The following is a 23,109-nucleotide window of genomic DNA, read 5'->3' as shown; positions in this document are numbered from 1 at the left end:
GCCAGCTCAGACTGGGTTCATCGCTGGAAATGACAGTGTACCAAGATATGGAAGGGCTTACGAATAATTTCATCCGCACTATGATTTAGACAACAATACGGAGTATAGCCGGGTCCATCGAGTTGTATTCGGCGATCGATGTGGCCGTTGGAGAAGTATTTATGGCTCGCCGAAGACCTATGTTCAATGTAAGGAAAAGGGAAAAGGTTGAGGGGAACTGACTTATGAAATATTGGCAACGTTGCAGAACCCCTCTCATACATTGCGGACGTGCTATCTCCTCTTGGCCGGAAGGCATACATGCGGAAACTGTTAGACCATTGAGAGCTTCCTTTGAGAGTCGGCTGTCCCCTTCCCAATTGCCGATAATGGCTTGTCATAGGCTCGCACCAGCCCCGGGGAAAGCCATCGCGAGCTTGCGGCGGAGACGCGCGACTTGCGATGTTGCAAGGCTGGCGAGATGAAGGAACGCGCGATGGGCAATACGTCAGTGCGAAACGAAAGAAGCAGGCGCGGCTTCCCCAACGCACCCAACACGACAACATCCTCTCCAAGAGGTGGCCAACGGGCGGTGCTCGGTGGCGATGATGATGGTGACGATGGTTGGTTGAACAGTCGACAGTGTTCGGCGGCGATGATGATGGTTATGAGTGCTGGACAAGCGACGGTGCTCCGCTGTGGTGATGGCGGTGTTGAGGGCTGGAACAAGCTGCACGAGAAATTCGATGCTCGGTAACGATGGCGGGCGGTCTCGGTCGGTCTTGGTGGTGACGCAGCTTGATCAGTCAGGCCCAAGCAGTTGGCGGCTCTGAATGCTCAACCAGGCCGCCGACCATAATGGGCGGTCTCTATCAGCCGAAGCGGCTAATTTTTAGTAGCCTTTACGTGTCTTAGCTAGAAACTGAATGTGCAGAAAGTTTGAGGCTGTTGAGGGCCTCTGAAAGGCGGCCCTCCTCCACATATTGTCGACGATGGCTTGTCGTAGGTCCGCACCTATAGCAGGTGAGAGAAGATTTAGCCCTAAGTTCCACCGAGGACGCGACACTCTGCCTTCGTGGGTAGCTGATTCCCTTGACCGGACCTATGTCTTGAATGCAGGCAACCGCGTCCAGATATTTGATTCGACTGCCCGCGCAAATATGGGCCCATTTCCTTTGTCAGTCTCCTCCCAAGGAAATATGACATGCGCGCGCAGCTTGTGGGAGAGTTATGCGCGCCTGCTTCTTTTGATTTGCACCAACGTCTTGCCTATCGTGCGCCTTCCTCTAAACCCTCAAGGACCACACCCTTCCTGCGCCGGCTGTGGCATACATACGTTACCTCATTAGGCCATAGACGGCGGGGCTGGATGGTCGTAACTGGGTTGCGGAAATGTTGTACTATTACATGGGCGAGAATGGTGGATCAGGTAAGTTGCCCGGAGACAGTCACGTTGCAGGAGAAATTAGGTTCGCAGTAGACTAGTCATGAAATTTGGTATCTACATGACGTGTCCAATGTCTTGTTTTTCCATGCCGCCGCAAGGGTATATTTAAGCAGCAATGGTGACCTCAACCTCAACACCGGCCTCGATGTTGATGATGATCTGCTTGACGACCTCGGTGGGGGCGTTGAGGCTGCGGAGCATGTCAGCGATATTCACGGGGGCAGAAGCGGGACGGGATGCTCACTCAATGAGGCGCTTGTGGATGCGCATCTCGTAGGTGTCCCAGGTCTTGGAACCCTCACCGCAAGGGGTCTTGCGGGTGGTGACCTTGAGGTTCTTGGTGGGGAGACGGACGGGGCCCTTGACGCGGAGGTCCTTGTTCTTGGCGCGGTCGATGAGCTCCTGGCAGACCTTCTCGAGAGACTGAACCTTGCGGGAGGTGAGGGTGATGCGGATCTTGTGGATCTTGGGGCCGTCGCCGAAGTCCTTCTCCTTGTTGTAAGACATGTTGGTGATTTGCTGCGCGACAGATTTAGCGGGCGGTTCGGAAGGAGGCGAGGAGATTGCAGGCAGGCGGCAGCGGCGACGTACTGTGAGGGGGGGTTTCCAGTCAAGACTCGGAGGGGTTCTCGCGGTTACGTGATGACTGGCAGCAGCAGATTGTCGCGGTGTGCTGGAGAAGGAAGCGTGGTGTTGAGCCCGCTTTTTTGCTGTGTGCGGTCGTCGGGAAAATCTTGGCGCGGTAACCCGTTGTGGATTAGCATCCTGCTGTCCAACCGCCCACCCATGCGGTCATCCATCTTCAGCCGCGAGCACATGCCCCCCGCAAACACCCACCCACGCATATAAACACTCTTCGCCCCGTGGACCCGACTCCTCTGGCTCTCCTCCTCCCTTCAACCGCGCCAATCTCGGATTTCCCTCCCGCAGACCGCCACTCCTGCGGATGTTCAGAATGACTCTTCCGCCTCTCGCTGCGTTTCCGCCTGCCTCTGTGCGTCAAGGCATCGTGCCCGCCGAATGGTCCGCATTTCTGGACGCCTGGACCACCCTTTCAAACGCTTACCTTTATCTCCCACCCAAGGAATTTCTCTCGGCTGCTTCAGACGAGGGTAGCCTGGTCCGATTTCTGACCTCTTACTTCCACGAGGCTGCCCGATTTGGAACCAATGACAGTTATTTCCAGTCCGAAAAAGCACTCGACTTGCGCAAACAGTGCTTCCTACTCTCGCATAGACTTCTCTCGGTTGATCGAATCCCGCCAACCCTCCTCCAATGGAATTTCCTTGCCGATCTCGGCCACGTTTTCGTGCGCAGTGAGCGTTTGAAGGAATTGCTGGATAGCCTATGGAAGAGACAAGGCGAAAAGGTCGAGCCGAGCTTGCAAAAGCTCAAGGCATCTCTGACCAAGACCCTAGATTCAAATCAGCCCGACGCAGCCGAAGAGCCTCTCAGAGACCTCGTTCCGCTGCTCCATTCCTCTCCAGATATCGCCATTTTCTTCATAGCTGGCTCGGACTTCCTCGACTCCCTGTGCAACGCTTACTCAAAAGCGCCGCCATCGTTTAGACCAAAAATAATCACGGTCACATCGTTGGGTATACTTGCCCTTACCAAAGGCGAGAAGCCAAAATTCTCTCTCCTTTCCGATACTCTCTACAGTCTTAAGTCGAATGCGGAAAGCCAGCAAAAATCCGGCCAGTCCTCGCTACTATCCGATCTTGTCACCAACACACCAATAGTGACTCGAATCAAGGAGAGTGGAACCAGCGACGAGGGCGCCAGAGTCAAGAACCTGGCCCAATCATTAATTTCATTCCGCCAGTCCGGCCTGGAAAGACCGAAGAAGCTTGTCCGTCGCAAGGTTGACAAGGGCAAGGCAAGAGCAACACGGGATGAGTATGGTCACGGCGCATTCGGCGAGGTCCATGTACATCGCATGAGCCTTGTCACGCAGTTACAAGACCTCTTTCCGGACCTTGGCTCCGGCTTCATCGTCAGATGCCTTGACGAATATGACGAGGACGTGGAGCAGGTCACTGCTCATCTACTCGACGAATCCCTTCCCCCGCATCTCAAGAGCGCAGACCGGACAGCGCAGTTACCGACGCCGTCGCAGCAGAAGCCGGTTGACGTTGCCCCTCACCTCCTACCTCGTCCCACACCTCCCCCGACAAGGCGCAATATCTACGACAACGACGAGCTCGACCAGCTTACCGTTGACGCCTCCAGGTTGCACATTGGTCGCAAGAACGAATCCCTCACAGCCGACAACATCCTCTCAGACAAGACGTTCGCCCCCAATAAGGCCGCCATCCTCTCCGCACTTGCGACCTTCGACCTCGACGACGACGAGCGTGACGACACGTACGACGTTGAAGACGTCGGCGGTACGATCGACTCGACTGTCCCGGGCAACGATGAGTCAGCAGAGCTTAGGGACGACCGTACTGAAGAAGCCCTCTTCCGCGCGTACACCGTGTCCAAGGACGCCTTTGGCCGCGACCCGGCGACGCGCCGCAGCAGTTCACGGCAGGCGCTACGCAGCGAGACAGGCATGACGGACGAGGCAATCGAGGGCTGGGCTATTATGTTGGCGCGGGACCCACGGAAGCTCAGGCGACTGGAGGCCAAGTTCGCAACATTCGATGGCAGGCAGACCGAGCTGGCAACGACACGGTGGATGGACTCGCCCGCAGAGTCGGGTACAGACACAGATGGAGGCGGTAGAGGTGGGCGTGGTGGAAGCAGAGGAGGAGCAGGAGGGAGGGGCCGAGGCGCCCGGGGAAGAGGGCGTGGACGCGGTGGTGGAAACGCTGGTGGGGGAGGAGCGGCGGCAGGCCCGGCGGACGAGAAGACTACACAGGTGGCCAGGCAGCGGAAGGAGGCCAACAAGTCGTCACGCGCGAACCACAACCGCCGCGATGGACGAGCCAAGAAGATGGCGAAGGCAGGCTTCCCGGGGTAAGGCCAACTGCCATCCCACGGCACGCCTGGAAAGGAAGAGGGTGTGGTGGTAGCGAAAAATACGTGACATGCGAGGACGGAGGAAGCCGTTACAGGAGGCGAAGTTGCATGAGCGGATAAAGAAAGAGGGGGGATGCAGTGCCGAGCCGTGAGGGCCTAATGAGGCCGGATATGCAATACCAGCCAATACGAAACCATGGCCGGCTTCGCAGCCATCCAGCCGACCATGCGGTGTTTCTCTCCCCTCGCTATGATACGTGCATGTGTACGTGTACGTGTGACTTATCCTGGTGTAGGAGTTTGAGGGAGGTGGGACATGCCGTTCGGATTTGGGGCTGAGTTGGAGTTCACATCCGGCACCCCGCCGGGGTTGTCGCAGGCCGTATACTCTGCATGTGCATTGGGCTCGTCTGCTTTCTATTGCTTTTGCCGACTGCGGTGGGCTGTCCTTTCTTTTCCTCCTTCTCAACATGCTTGTACCGATCCGATGGTAGGCGAGTGCAACCCAGGCGAATCCTTCGGCCCCGTAAGACGGAGGAATGCGGTCCTAGTTCTTCCCCACATAGGAAGCCGAATCGAGCTGCATATTTTCTGGGTGCTGTATAGGGGTTTGTATGGTGTTAATAGAAAACGCGAGAGCGAGGCGATACGATGGGCTGGCAGTGATACGAAACCAAGTTGCAGGTACAGTTGCGTTTTACATTTACATTCTTTTCTCGATCTTGGTGCTCTGCAATCTACACGCCCCACACTACCATTAAAGAAATATAGTTGATGTAAGAGGACAGCGGTCGACATCTAGATTATCTACTTTGCGTTATGAATACTGATTGGTAAGGTAACAGGCCTACTCTCCTGCGGGCAGTGACGTACTTCAGAAGAGCGGATTGTACAAGCACCAAGTATATGTGCGCAGTACCTGCATGGAACCAACCCAAGCGACGATGCCTGTTGCAGCGCATCGCATCACATATGCACGGCCGCGGAAACGGGACACTCGGTCTGCTCTACAAACGTACAGATCGTACCTGCAAACGTGTAGGCTGCATACATATGGTGGATGTAGGGACGGACTTCCGGACGTACTATAGTCGTTGGCGTCCATCCTTCGGATCGCGGATACTTCCTTCAAACGGCACCGATGTTGCCTTCGCCCTCGCTACCGACAACCCGTTCCCCCCTGCCTATCCGTGCCTACAGAGGGAGAGAAAAAAAAAAGGGCGCCTCCGCCGTAGGTACATGCCGTCTCTCAAACCACCCCGGCGGGTACGCTCCAAGATCTAGCGACGCACCACACAAACAGGCGATTGCCGCGCAATCCTGCCGGTCGGCAAAGCAACGGGAAGAACCGGTCGCGGGACGCATCGTCTCGCGTTGCAACGGCGCAGGCTGAGCCGATGCATGTAGTGGCAGGCGCATTGTTGGTGCGCCGGACATACAGACACACCTGTAGGTCCGTCGACAACCGCCTTGCCTCATCCGGACGTAGCCGCAAGTACTATGCACGCATCTGCACATCATGCGCCGAATCCGTCCCCAAGGCCAGAACAAAGAGAGTAATAAGACAAACAAAAGAGGTAAACCAAGGAAGGGAGAGTATCGATGGAGAAGCCCGATATCGAGAGCTACTAGCTCGCTACTTTGACGTTTCCCAACCTCGGACCCCTGTTGCGGATCTTTGCCGATAGACCACACATACCTATGATCCATGGTGAGGAGGTTCAAAGATGAAGCGGCCGCCGACCGGGGGCATGCTTGGCACAGCAGACTACTAGATTGCAACTGCCGGCAATCGATCGGGTGCATGTTTGCAATAAAGGGGCAGTTCGTCTGGTAGAGTTTCGGAGAGGGGCCCAAGGGGCCGGGGGTTTGATGATCTTTCGCGTCTTTGTAAGAGAAGAATTGTCTCAGCCCTGTCGTACTCACAAGCCCGAAAGCCTGGATGCCGGCGCGAGAGTAGCGCCCGTGGCACTGCATCACTGCATTATACATAATAGTGCATCCCCGATGGTTTGCGGTGAAAAAGATCAAAACCATCGCAACTCCGGCCCTGACATGCTTCGACTCCCCTCTCCACGCTACGCTCTCTGCACTGCGTGGCAGGACCCATGCGTGGTCGAGACTGGCTTTTAGCACCACCAGGGCCAATAAGATCATCGTCTTAAGAAGGCTTTCCGGGGTGCGACGCTTGACGTGCCGCTTCTTGAGAGGATTTGCCGGACCCTATCGTCGTTTTAATTTATCTTTGCTTATCCCTCTGTGCACCTGTTGCGCCGTGCATTTTCTGCTTGTCTGCCCTCGTTCAACTGGGAAACATCAGCTGCAGGACAAAGCCTGTTTGGACGACGTCATGGGGCTATTTTCTTTCAGGCCGCCGTTTAGGCAAACCCGCCCTGGTATGCACGTTCGCTTGCAAAGCGAGGCTCGAAGCGAACAAGCAGCCACTCAGCAGTCGAGAATGACACTAGGTCGGACCGGAGCACGAGAAGGATAGCTGGGCGCAAAGGCTGTACAGTAGCGACTCCGCGGCTCGCCTGCGGAAGCGAAGGGCATACACAACCAAAGGGCCAGACCGGTCAAGACAGCAGGTGTATGCGTCTTGCCGGCTGTGCTCGCATGGACGCATCGCCAAACGCGCGGCAGGCCCCGCTGTCAAGCCCACACTACTGCGACTGTCGTCGCTTCACGAGTGCCGATGTTTCCAAAACAATGCAATCACGTTACATCGGCTGGCAGCCAAGCCAACGGAGCAAAGAAGTGGCAGGCGAGCTAGAGGGCTATTGGAGAATAGGAGCCTTGCAATGTGGAACTGCCGGTGCTGCCGGAAGGCAGGAAATCTCTGACAACGGTTTCAGCGTGAGAAGTGCGCCGTTAGCGCGCCGGAAGAGCAGGCTGGAATTGGCATTGGGGCCTCGAGGCAACGCCGGGGGCATCGTGATTGCAATCATCATGGTCGAAGATGTCGCACGTAGAGAGGTGACCGGGGTGTCGAGGAACGGTAAGGTTCGGCAGTAGTGCATCAGGCTGAGCCAACACCCGCACGTTAAGCTTACCCGCAGCCATCGCCGCATCGGGCAAAGCGTAGCGAGAGGGGAGTCGAAGATGGGCTGTGTCTGCGATGGACGGGACGCAGGCGAGGCCAGGACGTATTCGGTGCCGAGACCCACGGGTGATGAACGTTAAGATCAGAGCCCGGCGGCGGGAGCCACGAGGCCGCAGAAAGCGGGGCCCGATGTCTGTGAGTTCGAGTGTAGATGCGGATGTGTTACTGCAAGAAGCAACCCTCCGGCAGCACCTGTTCGCCCGTTCCCACTTGGCGAGCCAGCGGACGGGTGCAGACGCTGAGAAGGCAGCATGCAGGAGAGGCGCGAAGGAGGAAGTGAGCTGCTGAGGTTGAGCAGGCGCGACTGCTTGTTCTAGAAGGCGCGCCTCTCGCTTACCCCTGCCAGCGCTAGGCGAGGGGGCGGCAACGGAGCGTTTGCAGATGCAGCTCCAACCCTCAGCATGACATCCACCACCACAGCTTCAGACCGCTCGTCCACGCGCCATCCCCGCGACACCCTGCGCCTTGGCTGCTGCTCTGCCGGCCACGTTCGCCGTGCGGTCAATGGGCGAAACTGCAGAGATGAGTGTCATCTCCGCTCACTGCCACTCTGCTGCGTTGATTCTGCTCAGAAGGAGGGCTGGCTGGGTGTTGCGGAAATGCAATGGGAGATCTTCATCACGGATCACCACCGCTCGCCCTGCAAATGGCCCGCCTTCCGGTGTCATCAGCGACGTTGCTCCCGCAAACCGCACCACAACCGTTCGATGCCGAATCCATTCTTCACGCGCGAAGCGAAGGATCAGCAACAGCTCGCAAATGAGCATTGTCGTTCAAAAGCCTCGCAGCCTCGCCCAAAACCATGTAGGCATAGACGCGAGTGATCGGCGTGCAACCCAAAAAGCTTATGCAAGCACCCATCCGCAACCCAAAACTGGCCGTGATTTCCGAGCAGCGAGAAGCTTCGCACCCAAAGAAGCCGACCTCTCGACGTGAGGTCTTGCTTCGGAGGGGGCCATGTCGATCAACGGCCCTCGCCCTTGGTCTGCCGGCGCCCACCCCGTCTGACAACCATCAACCTAGCTACATCAACGATAGAATGCAGATCGCTCGGATGTTAGATGCAGCCGAGGGAAAAGCTGCACACGCAATGCGCTAGCTTGCACCGACGACAAAGGAACAGAAAAAAGGAAAAAACGATCAGCTACCGTCGCGGGCCTCCATGGAGTGCTTGATCGTGAAAGCCATCGGATGACGATGCCCAGCGAGCCGCAACCAGTCTTCGCGTGGCGGTACTGCACAGCTAGTGCCCGGTGGCTCCCCCTCTACAACAGCAGCAAAGTAGCTACTGCGTGTGCTGATACACGACGAATAAGACGGCATGGTGCTCCGAATCGCACATCACTGTTACTGTCTTCGTTGCACAGCCTCTCTGCCTTACGCGGCCCTCTTCTCTAATCTCCTTCACCCGAGTCGCTCTCTCACCTGCTGTACTCCACCATGCCCATTCAGCTTTGTGACTGACATGGACTCCGCCGTTCTGAAGCCGCATCCTTGCTTAGCGCTGCCGCCGGTCTTCTATGCGCCCGTGACATTCGTCTAAACGGAGTCAGCGCCGGGCTCGACGCAACAGTTCATGCAGTTAGCAGTTAGCATCAGCTCGTGACGTGCGGCGGCCCTTCTCTGCGAGAGAGCCATGATCGATAGGTATGACTGTACAATTCGTCGTGTTCCGCTCAATGCGAAACCCACCAAACCCCACACGCGCCGGCGCGTCTCGCTCTCTACTTCGACTATACTAAGAATTCTTCCGCAATAGGTGAAATGGTCCGAAATCCTGAACTCCAGTGCTATGCTAGTAAAATGACACATGCCGCTGTGCTCGTTTCATGCAATAAGCTCCCAGATGAAAAGCAACCCAGAAATAAGTCTTGACATCGACCGTCACGTCATGAAGAAAATGAAACTAAAATCAAAGCCCATGTGAAAAGAGGCGGAAGGGCCGACATGATGTCCTTCCATCCACCCGAGCCACCAGATCCCCCTGGTCAATCGCACCGGGCAAGAAGGATTCCATGGCGTTGATGGGAGCTCCGACTCGCCCCCCGGGCATTGGCCCGGCCGATGCCTCCGCAGGCATCCAGATGTCTTGTATCCCGTCACATGAGTGGTGCGGCGTTTCTTCCTTTTCCTTGCTCTTCCGCGCGAAACGCCCGGTAGCAGCCGCGCTCGTCCACGACGCCCCGTCTATCGCACTTGACCATCTGACTACCTTCCTCCTGAGAAAGAGTAAGCTGGGCTGCTTTCCCGAACCGATAGGTGGATGGAAATAACAGCCTGGTGGCTTCGGTGATAGGTTTGGAGAGTGGAGGTACGCTTCTGGCGGAGTTGATGCCAGCAGCTGCACCAACGTCTACACGGTGTCCCGCAAGTCATTCAGGGCGCGGGTGAGCGCTCTCCTAGCCTCCAGCTCTTCGTGGTCCAGCTGAGCCGGCCGGTAGTACTGAGTGACAACGGAAACCACTTCTTTATAAACCGCATAGCTATACGACCGTGTGTTAGCGACCTTGTCCTTTTCTGAGCTGGCGCGGAAGACTTACATATTCATCCTGATGACCTCCGCTTCTGACCCGTCACAGCCACCAAACCCTCCCCAGAACGTCCTGTTGCTTTCGTTCATCTGGTCCGCCGAGTAACCCCAGCACACGCCCGCCAGGAGCGCGTCTCCCCAGACGCTGTTGCCCCAGCCGACCAAGCCACTGACGCATCGTCTCCTCTCGTCCACCAGTACGTTACCGGCTCTTCCAGCATCCATGGCCACCAGCACCGGTGTCCGCACCTCGTCCAACGCTGCTTGCTGTGCTTGAACAAGGGAGCGGATGAAATCGTAGGGCAGTGCGATGAGCATATCCTCTGCATCCCGCAGCACAGCTTCAAGGAGCAGAAGGAAAGCTTCTCGCCAGGATCCGCTGCCTCTTCCAGCAGCTACCGCCAAGGCTGGGCCGAAGGCTGGTGCTGCCAGAGATGCCAGACCCTTTAGATGGCTTCCAAGAGCATGGTCGAGATGAGCGAGGTCAGGGCCGTTGAGGTGCGGTCGGATGTGTGCCAGGGAAATGCCGTGAACGTGGGTGCGGAGCACGTAGCTGCACCCGAGAGGCTCCGCATCGGGGCTGGTATCGGCACAGAGAAGACTAGGGATGGGGACATGCCCACGAGGGCTGGAGTTGGCGAGCAATTCGAGGATGTGGGCTTCAGTGACGAGTGATAAGTGCTCAGAGCGGAGCAGGCGTGTGCTAGCGGTCGGAGGGCACTTCAACACCAGCCTGGAGCCGTCTGTGAGGTGGAGCAGGTAAAGACGGTGCAGATCGGCTTGCATCCGCTCAATCTGCTGGAGAGATGTGCGGGAGGAGCGGAAGTGATCGCGGAGCAACTTCTGGATGCCAGGCACGTCCGGGGCGGGCGACTGGGGACGGCTAGACGTGGGCTGGACAATAGCAGCAGGACTGAGGCCGCTAACGCCGGGATGGAAGGAGTGACGGCTCATTGTAACGAGCGGGAGGGAAGACTGGAAGTCGAGCGGCGGCAGATGCATGATGGCAGCGGGGCCCATAAGCAGGCAGCTCTCATTAAAAGATAGAAGAATAAAAATAAAGCAAAGAGGGAAGGAAACAGAACAGAGAGAATAAGGAGGCGACAGCGCTGAAACAGAACGCGGATCGCGATGGAGCAGGTCTCAGGTGGCGTGGTAGGCGTTGGGTCTTGGGGAGGGTTGCCGAATCTGACTGTGGCTCCGAAGCAGCTTCTGAGCATCTGTCGACGAAATAACGATGAGACTTGGACTGTACTTGAGGGCGGGCGCGGCAGTCGGACCGAGGCAGGCCGGGAGCAAGCGAGCATGAGGCGCCATCCGGCGCAGATGGCCATGGTGGTCGAGCATGGGCGGCGCAATAGCAAGCGGAGCGGCGGCCGAGTGGAGGGCGTCCGGCAGTCGACCTAGCAGCACGGCTTGGCGGGGGGCACGCGCGGGACGAGCAGGGGCGCTTGCGATGCTGGCCGTGTTGGCGGGGAGGGAGCGGTTGGTGGAGAGCGTAGTCTACGGCTCGTCAGAGACTGCCGGATGCGGCATACGGCGGCCGGGCTGGCGGGCCCAAGGCCTCTGCTGCTGGCCCCTGCGCCTGCGCGTCTGATGCTCGCGAGCCCGGGCTCATCAGCCCTGCCACTGCCAGGAGCAGCACCAACCCATGCCAGCTCCCGAGGCGTCAGGAAGCGACCGGCCGCGCGCCTAGTCGACAGCCACCACTCCTCCTCCGCCCAATGTCGTGCAGCGCCGCGACATGGCATTGCCGTGTCGCATCGCCCACCGCGCCTCCCGTGTTCCAGAAAGCGAGTCGCAAGCCCGCCGCCCCGGAACCTCGCGTGGATGGCTTGTCATGCCGCTGCCCCGGGTCCTCCGCCTGCTCCTCCACCACTTCCCACCACCACCACCGTCGCCGCGTGCTTATGAGAGCTGATTTGCTATCCCAATCTCCACCCTTCGTCTCCGCCTCCTCCAGCCCGCCAGCCCGCCCGGTCGTCTGCCTGCGCCGTGCGCCACCCCCAAGCCTACTGCCTGCCGCTCCGCCCAAATCACATCTAAAACCGATGCCCCGCCGCCCTCCGCTGCACTCTGATACAGACCCGCCCAATCGCCAGACCTGGGTCTCCAAGCCTTCATGCATCTCTACCGCTCGCTTGCCGCTGACGTGCTGCCCGCCTAGGCGAGCGCTGCTCGATTCGGCTGTTCTTTCGGTGATGGCTCGTATATTTCCGAGAGATTGTATCTCTTGAGTCGCTCAAAGTCTTTGCCCACCACGCTCATCCCGCAGAGTCCCTGTGCATGTCGTCAGCGTTTTCGCTTCCCGTCGCAGGCCAAGCCCCGCCCACATGGATCCAAAAAAGCACGCAGGCTTACCTTGTAGACATCCACGAGAATCAGCAGGTCGTAGTCCTTCAGGTCCACGCTGTGCCCGGGCCCAACGGCGCCAGCCACCGTCTTGATGACCTGGTCTCTCGTCAAGTCCTTGTTGTTGCGGATGTTCGGTCTTATTGCGAACTAATCGGGCACTGTCAGCACGCGTCTGCAAGTCAAGCACCAGATATGCTCGCCTTCTTGCCAGCGGAACCTTCCGCGTGGAAGTGCGGCGCCAGAACCTGGGCGGCAACTTCCTCCAGGCCTTTCTGATGTGCCTTTCCCATCAGCGTCATCGGCGTCAGCCTCTTGATGAAGCGGCCCGTCTTGCGCTCTGAGCTCGCCATGGCATCTTCGCACATGCGCCGCACAAACTCGACGGGCTCAATCGGCGCCTTTGTCTTGAAAAACATGACTTCTCCCACGTCAGCCCGCGCCCGAGGGGAAAAAGCAAGATGGCTTGGCGAGACTGACTGCAGTCCGTGTCCACGCGGATGTGTCTGAAAGGAGGTTCCTTTGCCGGCTTGCGGATATCCTCCAGCTCTTTGGCGATCTCAGCCTCAACGTCGGCGTCCTCCTGCGTCGAGGCGTCGACCCCCGCAGCGTCGTCGTCGCGGCCTGCGCCACCGCCATACATCTTCTCAACGTGCTAGAGGCGTGCATTAGCCTCGAGCGCGCTGAGGGCACAACAGAGGATCCCCGAGGGTAGCTGCGCACCTCTTCGAACATGTCTCTCAGTTCAGCCACGGCTTTTGCCTCTCTTCCCATATTGCACGTGGCCCAGATGCCCGAGTCACCGGGCTCGATGCTGCCGCCGCCCTGTTTCGCGGGCAGCCCGCGCCACTGCTTCCGGCCCTGTGCCTGCGCCCAATGGTCAGCCTCACTTCATGCCGCGCCGGCGTTGGTGGCGGGAACGCGCGGACGATATGCCCAAGGCATCGGGATTGACGAACTCTGCTTCGCTTGCCGGCATGCGAGTGGTCGTCGGTGGACGCCTTGCGCTTGCGTGATTCGTCAGGCATGGTGTGGGCGGGCGGGTGTCGCAGCCTTGTCGGGGATGATGCGAGGGTGAGAGCGCGTGGAGATGCAGGGCAAGGAAAAGCTGCTCGTGCTCGCTCCGCTTTCGCTACCGCGCTTAGTATGTCTCGCTAAAGGCCCGTGGCGGAGTAGGATGGTTGGCCTCAGATGCAGCCGCCGCCCGGGGTCCAGCGCATCAGGGTTTTTGATGCTCCGGTCCGAGGTGCATGTCGATATACACTACTTTCTGGCAGGGAGGCCCGGACATCGCGCACCTGCTGCTCGTTGTGTCACGCCCGTATCCACACCCCCCACGTGCCCGCGAATGACCGGAAACGCCCCGTTTCATGCTTGTAGGTGGCATCGCATTTTTCGCTCTTACTCTACGTGTAACTGGTCATCAAACGCTCCCCCGCTCAACGAGAGCTCCATCGAATATCACTCCTACCCCTTCCAGACAGCCTCCTGGCGTGAGCCAAAGCACCACGCCACGCGTGGTCCACACTCCGCTGATCCAGCGTGTGATCCACTGCTCCTCTAAGCCATCGCACTTTTTCTCAAGCCCCCGGGGTTTTATGCCATGCAAAGCCGAGCCCAAGAATTTTCGAGCGCCGGGACGCCGAATAAAAGCAAGACCATCCTCAAAACCTCAAGGAAACATCCCTCATTTTGCTACTGCTGCGCTGAGGACTTGTGTCCGGAAAAAGCCGCCCTTGGTGCGCTCAATCACCTGCTGGTACACCGACTGCGGCGGGTGGTTCATGACCACGGTGCCCGCCTGGTAGTCGATCTTGGCATCCACGCGCGTGTCGCGGATCAGGTTGACGATCCATTTCTCACCCTCGTCCTGGCTGAGGCCGAGACGGGTGGAGAGATCCCTACCGCATGTTAGCTTCTTATTCCTGCATGTGCCACGCCAAGCTCCTTACTTGATGTCTATCCTCTGGTGGATCTTGCAGTAAGACTCGGAAATGAGATGCCTGGCAGCATCGACGAAGGCGTCGGCCGTCGCAACCAAGAAGAAGTCTCTCCTCAGAACCTCCTCGGCCTCGCCCAGCTTCTTCTGTGCCTCCTCGAAGTCGAAGTCGATGTACAGCGCCCTGACGAAGTCGGTCACGGGGTCGCTGTACTCGTAGCCCTCTTGCTTGACAATGCGGATCAGGTCCTTCAGCTGCTTCTGGTACTGGTTAGAGGTCCTGCTGCGGCTGCGGTTGGTGATGACGGCGGCGGCAAGGTAGCGGAGGATCCAGGGGCAGCTGGTCTGGATGGTGTTGATGTAGGCGGGGGAGAAGAAAAGTTCGGTCAGAGTGTCACGGGCGGGCTCGTGGTTGAAGAAGGGGAAGAGAGCCCAGTGGATGAGCCAGGTGCGGTGGTTCAGCTGGGAAAGCGGGCTGTTGAACAGCCTGGTGTCGATGCTCTCCTTGACCTTGTTGACCTCCTCCATGGCGGCCTCCCAGTCGGTGGAGAGGATGTTGCTGGCCAGCTTGCCCCAGGTGCACTCGGAAACCTTCTTGTCATCGGTGGAGAGGACGCGGAAGCGGTACAGCAGCTCGGAGGCACGCTCGTAGTCGCCGCAGCTGTACACGAACTGGCCGAACTCCAGGAGCTTGTCGACCATGTCGTTGGTGACGCCGTGGTTGTCCTTCAGGTAGTTCAAGTTGGCCGTCTTGTCGCTGCGCAGGTTGTTGACGACAGCCTCGTCCTCCAGAAGACCCAGGATCTTGCTCGTGTCCTCCTCAAACTGCTCGCGCTTCTGCAGCACGTCCTCGCGCTTCTTGTTGAACTCGTCGGCAGGCTGGGAGAGGCCATTGATCTCGGCGTGCAGGCCGCCAACGTAGTCGATCATGTTGGTGGTCTTGAGCAGCTCGTACCTGAGCTTCTTATCCTGCTCGGTCTGCTCCTCCTCCGGGCCGGCCACGAACTGGATCAGCGGGAAGACCAGGTGACGATCCAGGTTGGGGATCATCTTGGGGAGCAGGTCATACTGCTCAGCGACATCGGCGTCGGCCATGGTGGGCGAGGGAGCGGCGACCAAGAGTGCAGCGGGATGTGAGGGCGCTGCGAACGCGTGGATTGCAGGCGAGGGCGCGGACGCGGTGGGATGGGCGAGCGGTGGTGATGGGGTGGGGTGCGCGCGCAGGTCGTCAAAATTCCGCGCCGTGTCGCCTCGCTTGGGCCAAGCTCCGATGCCGACCCTTTGTCTCGACCACCCCAGCTCCCCAATCCTCGACAATCCCGCACTTGCCCTCCAGTCTCCGCCCCGCCCTTCTGCAACAGTCCCGCGGCTCCCACTTGCACGCGCCATGGCTTCCGCACGGCCCGTCCTCTCTCTGATCCGCCCAATCGCAACCTCCAGGCCCGCGGCGATCCTCCAAATCCACCGCTTCTCACAATGCGCCCACCTCAGGCAGGAAGGTACGCGGCCTTCTCGACCCTTGCGCAGCCTGCCATGCTTACTGAGCGCGTAGCTGAGATCACCACTGCCTCCACCACGGCGCCTGTCGATGCCAACGCCCCGGCCGTCGGGCAAGTCCGTCCGCCCATTCTGCCGTATTTCGTCCAGCGCACTCCGTCGAACAACCTGCCCGTCTACAACGCTCAAAAGCGCGGAGGTAACCGCAAAGAGACCAAATTACGCAAGATTAGCGGAGATGTGAAAGCGCTTCAAAGCGAGCTCCGGGCATACTTGGATATCCCGGAACATGATATCACCATTAACCCGACCACCGGGCATATCATTGCGAAGGTATGGCTGCTCCCCTTTCTCAGCAATGCGTGCGCTCATTACCTACTTCCTACAGGGCGACCATTACATGAAAATCGTCGAGTTCCTCAAATCAAAGCAATTCTGAACTCAACGACCGTTGTCTGTTATTTTGTAACTTTACGTGGGATAATCCTGGCGAGCCGCCGTTCTCACGAGGTCTGGAGTCCTTAGTATGGTGTGAAAAAAAAATGGGGGCTATTATGGGAATGATTTGTACAGTCTTTTGGGATGCTCAGGTGGTGGCTATGGCAGGTGAACCTTGGAGCTCAGCTACCTTTAGCGTCCCTGAAGCCTGGATTCCGTCGTCTAACACATTAGCTCATCTTCCAGGCCAAAGTTGCTGCGCCATAGCCGTTAGCCGGTGTCCCTGGTCTTTCCTTCAGGTACCTGAAGTACCGAGTCGACCGTTGACGTTTCCCCCTCTTGGTAGGGCAATGGTAAATTAACGTTTGTCGCTTGTGTATCGGACGAAATTACACAAACCAGCAGGCCGCAATGTAACTTCTCGATTGTCTCTGACTGCAGTTCAAAGCAACCCAGATCAGTGGGACCGTCAAAGGTCTGCCCATACAATTGTTGACCAAAACCATCGCAGGTCATCGAGACTATTGCAAAGTCGAGCTACGAGACCGTATTAATGCTCGGGTGTTGGGGTGGCTGCCCATGCTCACCAAACCTCATTGGCTGTATCTTCCATCCTCATGCATTTGCGCATAGTAAATTTCGACTTGCCCTGGTGTTCTCAACCCACGTATGCCTCTTACAGATCGTAAAGGCGCTCGCGGTACAAGTCGGTCTTATTCTCAGGAAGGTGAAAGTCTAGATATCAGAACATGGCGATCGAGGCCAGGATGTGGCAAGCATTGTGGCCGCTCATGAAGATGGAACTGTAGAATCAATTTCCAAAGACTTTATTAACTTCTCGCTGAGGATGATTGACGCCAACTGACCAGAACTGAAGACCGCGAGCCAGCTGCGAGACCGCCTTTACCTTACCGGAACGGCCAGTGTGTCAATCTGCTTGTGAAGGGAGTGGGCTGGCAAAGTGTCCCTGCTGAGTATTGTCATGGTGAAGGTGGTGGCAGTTGCTAGCGATGGACATGGGGAGGTGAAGTAAAGATCTAAGGCCGAAAGCGAGTGCAAGTCAAAGCCCAGGGGGCAGTCCCGGAAGTTGGCCCCAAGCCCTCCAGCTCCGGAAGACGGATAGATTTCTTGGACGATATGCTGGACGTGTACTTGGCGTTGACGACGAATAGCGCAATGCACAGGTACCGACGCTCCCATTCGGAGGTGCAGTTCGTCGGCATCTTCGAGGGGAGGCTAGTGGTCGGTCCTCTGCAACCATTTGTGTGTGCGCACAGAACGTCCATGAGCTCGTCCACGATCTACTTGTTCGCAAGCAGGACATCAACGGCTGGGCATATGAGGCTTGTTGATTATCACTCGGTGACGGGAGCTGTAACGTATCGGGTAAATTGTGCAGCTGATTCTGAAGTATTCTGTAGGGATCTTCTCTCGAAATTCTCGAGCAATTGCGAGTAGGCGAGATTCTTTAGGTAGCGTCTTGCCGTTACTTTAGTGCAGACGACGCAGATCAGAACGCGAAAAGGTGTTAGAGTATGTTAGCTACGACTGTGTGTTAGCGTTATGGTTGTAACATGGGAGATATATCTTCGTGCTCTTGCGTAACTAGTGCGTGCTACCCGAACAGGAAAAAAGCACATGACGAGGAAACTTCCAAGCATTACTACTATAGCTTCCGAATTATCAAAACCATACGGCAATTTTCACAATGCGCGATAATTATTACGGTGGCCGAATACATATTTCAATTTCAATTCAAACTCAGCCTTGCTACGACGCACATGAGAGATAGGCGTACCTAGCGGCTCAATGTAACCCTATTTACGCGAAGCATAAGACATGTATCTCCTCTTTGTCTAAGGGCTGCCGCCAAAGGACAGTTTGAAGTTGGTCGCGTTATTAACCTGGGAGCAGACAAAGTCGTTGGGTCCAGCGCCGCCCGCATGGCAGTAGGTGGGGACCGCACCCTGACCCCAGATGCTGTAGCCATCTTCGAGAACCTTGGAGATGGCGATGGTGTAGGTGGACGAGCCGTTGTTCTGGAGCCCAAAGCCGTAGTAGGCATCGGTAGTGTTGCACTGGCCGTAGCCGAAACTGCTGGACGAGCAGTCGTAAGGAGCCTTGCCGTTGATGCTCAACTTGAAAGAGAGGGAGCTGGATTGGACATGTTAGCGCCAATTTGGTGCGATTGAGGATGGCGACTCACTCAACAACGGTGCCGTTCAGCTTGCGGGCGTAGAGGTTGGTGATAGCGGCCTCCTCGGTGGGGAGGTTAGGGATGACTGCGGCAGCCGCAACGGTGCCGAGGGCAAGGAGAGGAGTGAAGAAGTGCATTGTTGCTGTTGGCCGGAAGGACTGTTTTGGAGCGAGTGTGGGTTGGTTGGGAACGATTGGCCTTCTGCTGTAGTGAAAATCGACTGAATTGCGGTGCAGTATATATAGTCGAGACAGGAAGGGCGCCTTGGGCCGACGGACCGTCTACAAATGTTCAAAGATCGACGCTCCCGCCAAAAGAGCGGCCCGATGGCACGGAATACGAGCAGAGACAGCGCCAGAGCACGTCAAGCGAGATTCGGGCAACGGAAGTGGCTAAACGCCTCTCCCGGCAGGGCTGAACGCGTTGGCCCTAGTTGTTGTCCTCTTCCTGAACGCTTGATTGATCGAGTCGGATGCGCCGTACCAATGCTTATCAGCGCATCGCAGAACGCTGTGCATGCTTCAAACGACCAGCGCCACCACCGAGTCCATTGCTGAGGTATAGTGCAGTCGACCGTATGATGGTCGCTGGGATAAAGATTGGAACCCATTAATCCGCACCATGGCCGCCCCTGGAACCTTAATTCAAACTTCCGGTGCGTACGACGTCATGACCATCTACCTCCACATCGCCATGCTGAAGTGGATCAACACGAGTAATGGCTTAGTCTGGGCAGCCTTTTGTTCTCTTGTAAAAGTCCTCATTGGTTGTAAGGCCCCCGTTGCGCGACTCATTTCCCGTACCATGCGTTCGAGGCTGAGAAACCGAAATTGCGTCAACTACGTTCCGCTGCACTAAGATGGAGTTGGGTTTGAACAATGTCTTTCCGAAAAGAGCCTCAGTTGCTCGACCACACGGTGAGTGAGCACCGATTTTCTATTCCCCTATGCATCGGTTTCCTAAACATTTTCTGAAACCAAAAGATCTCTCGAACATCCCACACTTTCTGGGCCAATTCACCGCCGCTGAACTTCCACCTTCCTCACCAACTCTCCGCCCAGCCTGGCCATCTCCGCCAACATCGACTCCTTATTAGCTTCCGCATCCACCTCGCCTTCACTGCGTTGCTCTGAAACAGGCACCGTCGAGTATCCCATCCTAACCTTCCACTTCCTCTTGGCTATGTTGGCAGGGTTCCATAGGCCAGCAATGACATCAGCGTCGTTCTCGGCGGAGAAAAGGACGACGGCATGACCAAAAGTCTCGCGCAGCTCTGACAGGAACAGTTTGACTGGATCGAACCCGGATAGATTGGAGTCTACCTGTTCCGACGCATCCGCTTGGAGAACGAGGTTCTTGAACTGCTGCTTGGAAGATTTGTCCTTCTTACCCTGACTGGCTTTCGCGAAAGTCGGGTTGATGCGCAGGACAAAGTCGTAGTCAGCAAGCGGGGACACAAACAAGGCTGCAGGTTCGATGGCAATGCCGTTGTCGCGAACGGCTTGCGTTGCAGCCTTGGCAAGCGCGCTCATGCGAGCGGCAACAACCTTGGCGGGCCGCCCATGGTCGGTCCAGGTAGTTCCCTCGGTGTCAATGTTGGTGGCAGCGAACATTACCACGCGGTTCAGCGCCGGATCAATCTTGCGCCAGGCTTCATAGCGTGTGGTTATGGCAGATGCCTCTTCAGGCTTCATGCTGCTGCTGAAGTCGACGATGAGGGGTTCATTACGCCAATCCCAGCGGGCAAGGAAGGAAAGGGTTCGGAGAAATCCAGTCATTGCGCTGGTTGGCGGCTCCCAAGGGTAGGAGTTGAGGAAAGTCCGGACCGCCATCAGCTCAATGAGCTCCGGCGCGAAATGAGAGGACAGCAGATGCGCAGCGAACCATTTCTTCAGGAGGCGGATCGAAGGAGACAGGGCGGGCAGACGGGTGCAGAGCGCTTGAAGTGCTTGGGTGTGAGCTGGCATCCGGCCAGATTCACGTTTGTAGGTTGCCAGGGCAAGCGCTGTAGCTTCTCTCGTTGCTGCATCAAGACCTTTGTCCTTAAGACGGCGCTCGAGCAATGTCGGCTCGCGGTCGTGGTGGACGCGTATGCGAAACGTGGCGCTAGAAGGATAGAACACATCCAAGAACGCCTGGTTCATGATATCTAGACCTTCATTCTCCAGGCCGACTCGAGTAGTCACACCCTCGAGGCTTTCTTGCAAGAGCTCGCCCATCTTGAGCAAAAAGGCAACTTTGGTCATTTGAATAGCCTTGATGTCATCTGGCCATCGTGCAGAGCCTTCGAATTCAACGACGACATTTGCCGGGGTCAGCGAAGACTGGTGATGAAGCGCCAAGGGAACATCCACGGACGTGTAACGAAGCTGCGGATCGGCAGCAAAGACATGGCGAGCTGAAAGAGGCATTCCATCGAGCCCGCGTATATCTCTCTCGAGATTGTCGAATGCTTTACGGAAAGGAAGGAAGAGGTCAGTCCCAGGCTGGCCAGTACCCGAGAGGAGACGCGTGAATTGCCCGCCAACGAAGGTAGCACTATCCGCCACATCCTTGCCCAAATGCCTGGTCAATATGTAGCGCACAATCTGCTCAAATATTGAGGCGTTGGAGTCTTTGGTAGACCAGACAAGACTCTCTAGAATACTTCCGTCTTTGAAACGACGGAGCTCCGCCTTCTCACCCCAGAATTGGCGGAAGGCGGCAGCTTCCTTTTTGCTCTCGGCCGCAGGTCCGTGGTCAACGGCTCGAACTGCATTGGCTGGATCGACAATGAACCCAACCGAAATTCGAGCCTCTCGTTGTACTGTAGTCTTGGCCGTTCCGAGATGCCATGGCTGGTGTTCTGGTAGAATCAAGGAAACAATCTGCGCGCGGTCGCCTAGTCCACGTCTGAGGACCCGGTAGAGCTTTTGGTAGCTCCTGACAATCTTCTGCGTCTGATCATCGTCTTGGAGATCTATGCCAAAGGCGGAGAGAGGGATCTCGGCCAAGACATCGAATCTGTGCAGGGGTTGGTCGGATTTGAGCACGAAGGTGGAGTCGAATTGGTCGAATGCGTTGTCCCCCAGGGCTGCAACAGTGGTGCGAGCCTCCCGCCGCAGAAGCTGATACGCCCAAGGCGTCATTTTGTACAAGAGGTTCAGGCCACGCGAGCCGTCGAAGAAGTTAGGGACGCCATCCTCCCGCGGAATCTGCACCCCGGGTGCCTGATAGAGATGGGGCTGGTCCGCGAGGTCTCTAGTGGCCAGGTACTGTAGCATGCCCTTGAAGAGCTGATAGCTACTGTAACCCGCGGCGAAGAGCGGCTTCCCTGCTGGACCACCTCCTTGCAACAGGAGCGCCATAATAGCAGCCCACTCAAAATTTCCAAAGCCGCCACTCCGGATCTGCCCGCCAAAACCACGCTGCCGTAGCCAGGTCCGTCCCAGTAGACAGGCATCCCTGAAAGCATCAGTGCGGCTCAAAGCTCCGTGCAACAGCTTCAAGTACGAAGTCGCTTGGCTGTCCGCGCGGATGGAGGCATTGTAGAATGGTGTAGGTTTCAGATTGGTCGGCACCGGTGCTTCGGCCGTGTGCTTCGGCCTGACGCAATTTTTCTCTGGCAAAGTCTTGTCTTCCGGGAAAACGCCATCTGGCACCACGGGGATGATGTGGATTTGGTAATTCGAACTGGACAGCTCGCTCTCCTGACCGTTGCCTTGAACCACGATAATAGGATGAAGCTCGTTTCCGTTCAAATAATCAAATCTCAGCTTGAAGCTGTGACCCTTGGTGCCATTGATGCCGGCGGCAATACATGCGAGGTAGTAAGCCCTCTTGTAGAAATAGCGGTTGTTCAGATAGTCTTTCTCCTGGAAAAGAGGGGGAGGCATGGCGAGAACCAAATCGATGGCTTGCGCTTCGCCAGTTCTTGCGTTCAGCTTCAACGGGTAGCTTCCGACGGGATTGATAATGGTAGGCTTGGCATACTGTAAAGTATACTTTGCGTCTCTCGGTGGCCGGGGATGGGGGAAGGGAATCGCAACTTTGCTTTGCTTGATCAGAGCACGCTCGGCATCCAAGACCTGAACACCCGTTAGCATCGCGTTATGCGCCCCCTTCTTCCACCGTGGATCAATTTCATAATGGAATAACTCACAGGTGCGGGCTCGCGCGCAGGAATCTTCTCAATAATGCTCTTCAGCTCGTGAAGAGCCTTCTCCGCAGCTGCTTCCTTCTTGCCATGCTTAGGCCTAATCTGCTCAAGCAGTTCATCCACTTGCAGCTTGAACATATTCGACTTGTAGACCTCGCCAGTGTACGCGCCAGTCAACTCGGCCATGTCGCGATCCCGAAGCGGTCCTTTCCGTGGCTCCTTATGGGGTTTCTTGGACTCCTTCTTTGAGACCAGTGGCTGGCTCTTGCCTGCCACGCCATCCTCTTCCTCGTGGTTCTTGTCTTGCGACACGCCGCCCATCTCCATGTCGCTGTGATCGTCATCGTCGCTCGAGGCGTCGTCGCGGCCGGCAAGGCGAGGATCGGCGGCATCATCACTGCTCTCGTCGGAATCGTGGCTAAGCTTTCTGCGTTTGACTGCGGGAGGGGCCATGGTCGCGCGGGTGCAGTGCTTGGATGCGAGGCTGTTGCAGCGTGCGGCAAAATTTCTGGCCATGAAACC

The 23,109-nt window shown here is 57.1% G+C and overlaps 8 protein-coding genes across 8 annotated transcripts; 2 read left to right on the top strand and 6 right to left on the bottom strand.

The window, feature by feature from the left end:
* Positions 1-1,531: 1,531 nt before the first annotated feature.
* Positions 1,532-1,933, bottom strand: RPS20 (40S ribosomal protein uS10; the record flags this gene model as incomplete). Its single annotated transcript, XM_066777145.1, has 2 exons — positions 1,532-1,616; positions 1,671-1,933. The coding sequence occupies 2 exons, from the start codon at positions 1,931-1,933 to the stop codon at positions 1,532-1,534; spliced, it is 348 nt and encodes a 115-aa protein (XP_066632987.1).
* Positions 1,934-2,381: 448 nt separating this feature from the next.
* On the top strand, positions 2,382-4,394 carry SLS55_005700 (uncharacterized protein; the record flags this gene model as incomplete). The annotated part of the gene is made up of 1 exon (XM_066777144.1): positions 2,382-4,394. The coding sequence occupies one exon, from the start codon at positions 2,382-2,384 to the stop codon at positions 4,392-4,394; it is 2,013 nt and encodes a 670-aa protein (XP_066632986.1).
* Positions 4,395-9,849: 5,455 nt separating this feature from the next.
* Positions 9,850-10,980, bottom strand: SLS55_005699 (uncharacterized protein; the record flags this gene model as incomplete). Its single annotated transcript, XM_066777143.1, has 2 exons — positions 9,850-9,979; positions 10,037-10,980. The coding sequence occupies 2 exons, from the start codon at positions 10,978-10,980 to the stop codon at positions 9,850-9,852; spliced, it is 1,074 nt and encodes a 357-aa protein (XP_066632985.1).
* A 1,209-nt stretch (positions 10,981-12,189) lies between these two features.
* On the bottom strand, positions 12,190-13,406 carry SLS55_005698 (uncharacterized protein; the record flags this gene model as incomplete). The annotated part of the gene is made up of 6 exons (XM_066777142.1): positions 12,190-12,306; positions 12,388-12,482; positions 12,569-12,799; positions 12,859-13,033; positions 13,102-13,203; positions 13,338-13,406. 6 exons carry the CDS (start codon positions 13,404-13,406, stop codon positions 12,190-12,192), a joined length of 789 nt encoding a protein of 262 aa, XP_066632984.1.
* Positions 13,407-14,065: 659 nt separating this feature from the next.
* Positions 14,066-15,412, bottom strand: INT6 (eukaryotic translation initiation factor 3 subunit E; the record flags this gene model as incomplete). Its single annotated transcript, XM_066777141.1, has 2 exons — positions 14,066-14,279; positions 14,331-15,412. 2 exons carry the CDS (start codon positions 15,410-15,412, stop codon positions 14,066-14,068), a joined length of 1,296 nt encoding a protein of 431 aa, XP_066632983.1.
* A 292-nt stretch (positions 15,413-15,704) lies between these two features.
* Positions 15,705-16,253, top strand: img2 (mitochondrial 54S ribosomal protein mL49; the record flags this gene model as incomplete). Its single annotated transcript, XM_066777140.1, has 3 exons — positions 15,705-15,816; positions 15,870-16,147; positions 16,203-16,253. The coding sequence occupies 3 exons, from the start codon at positions 15,705-15,707 to the stop codon at positions 16,251-16,253; spliced, it is 441 nt and encodes a 146-aa protein (XP_066632982.1).
* Positions 16,254-17,780: 1,527 nt separating this feature from the next.
* Positions 17,781-18,586, bottom strand: SLS55_005695 (uncharacterized protein; the record flags this gene model as incomplete). The annotated part of the gene is made up of 3 exons (XM_066777139.1): positions 17,781-17,794; positions 18,219-18,406; positions 18,459-18,586. 3 exons carry the CDS (start codon positions 18,584-18,586, stop codon positions 17,781-17,783), a joined length of 330 nt encoding a protein of 109 aa, XP_066632981.1.
* An 879-nt stretch (positions 18,587-19,465) lies between these two features.
* Positions 19,466-23,040, bottom strand: UTP22 (U3 snoRNP protein; the record flags this gene model as incomplete). Its single annotated transcript, XM_066777138.1, has 2 exons — positions 19,466-22,516; positions 22,591-23,040. 2 exons carry the CDS (start codon positions 23,038-23,040, stop codon positions 19,466-19,468), a joined length of 3,501 nt encoding a protein of 1,166 aa, XP_066632980.1.
* Positions 23,041-23,109: the final 69 nt, after the last annotated feature.

This window comes from Diplodia seriata (assembly GCF_021436955.1).
Source record: "Diplodia seriata strain FDS-637 chromosome Unknown scaffold_5, whole genome shotgun sequence".
Taxonomy (NCBI): Eukaryota; Fungi; Ascomycota; class Dothideomycetes; order Botryosphaeriales; family Botryosphaeriaceae; genus Diplodia; species Diplodia seriata.
This window is presented reverse-complemented; position numbering and strand designations above follow the sequence as displayed.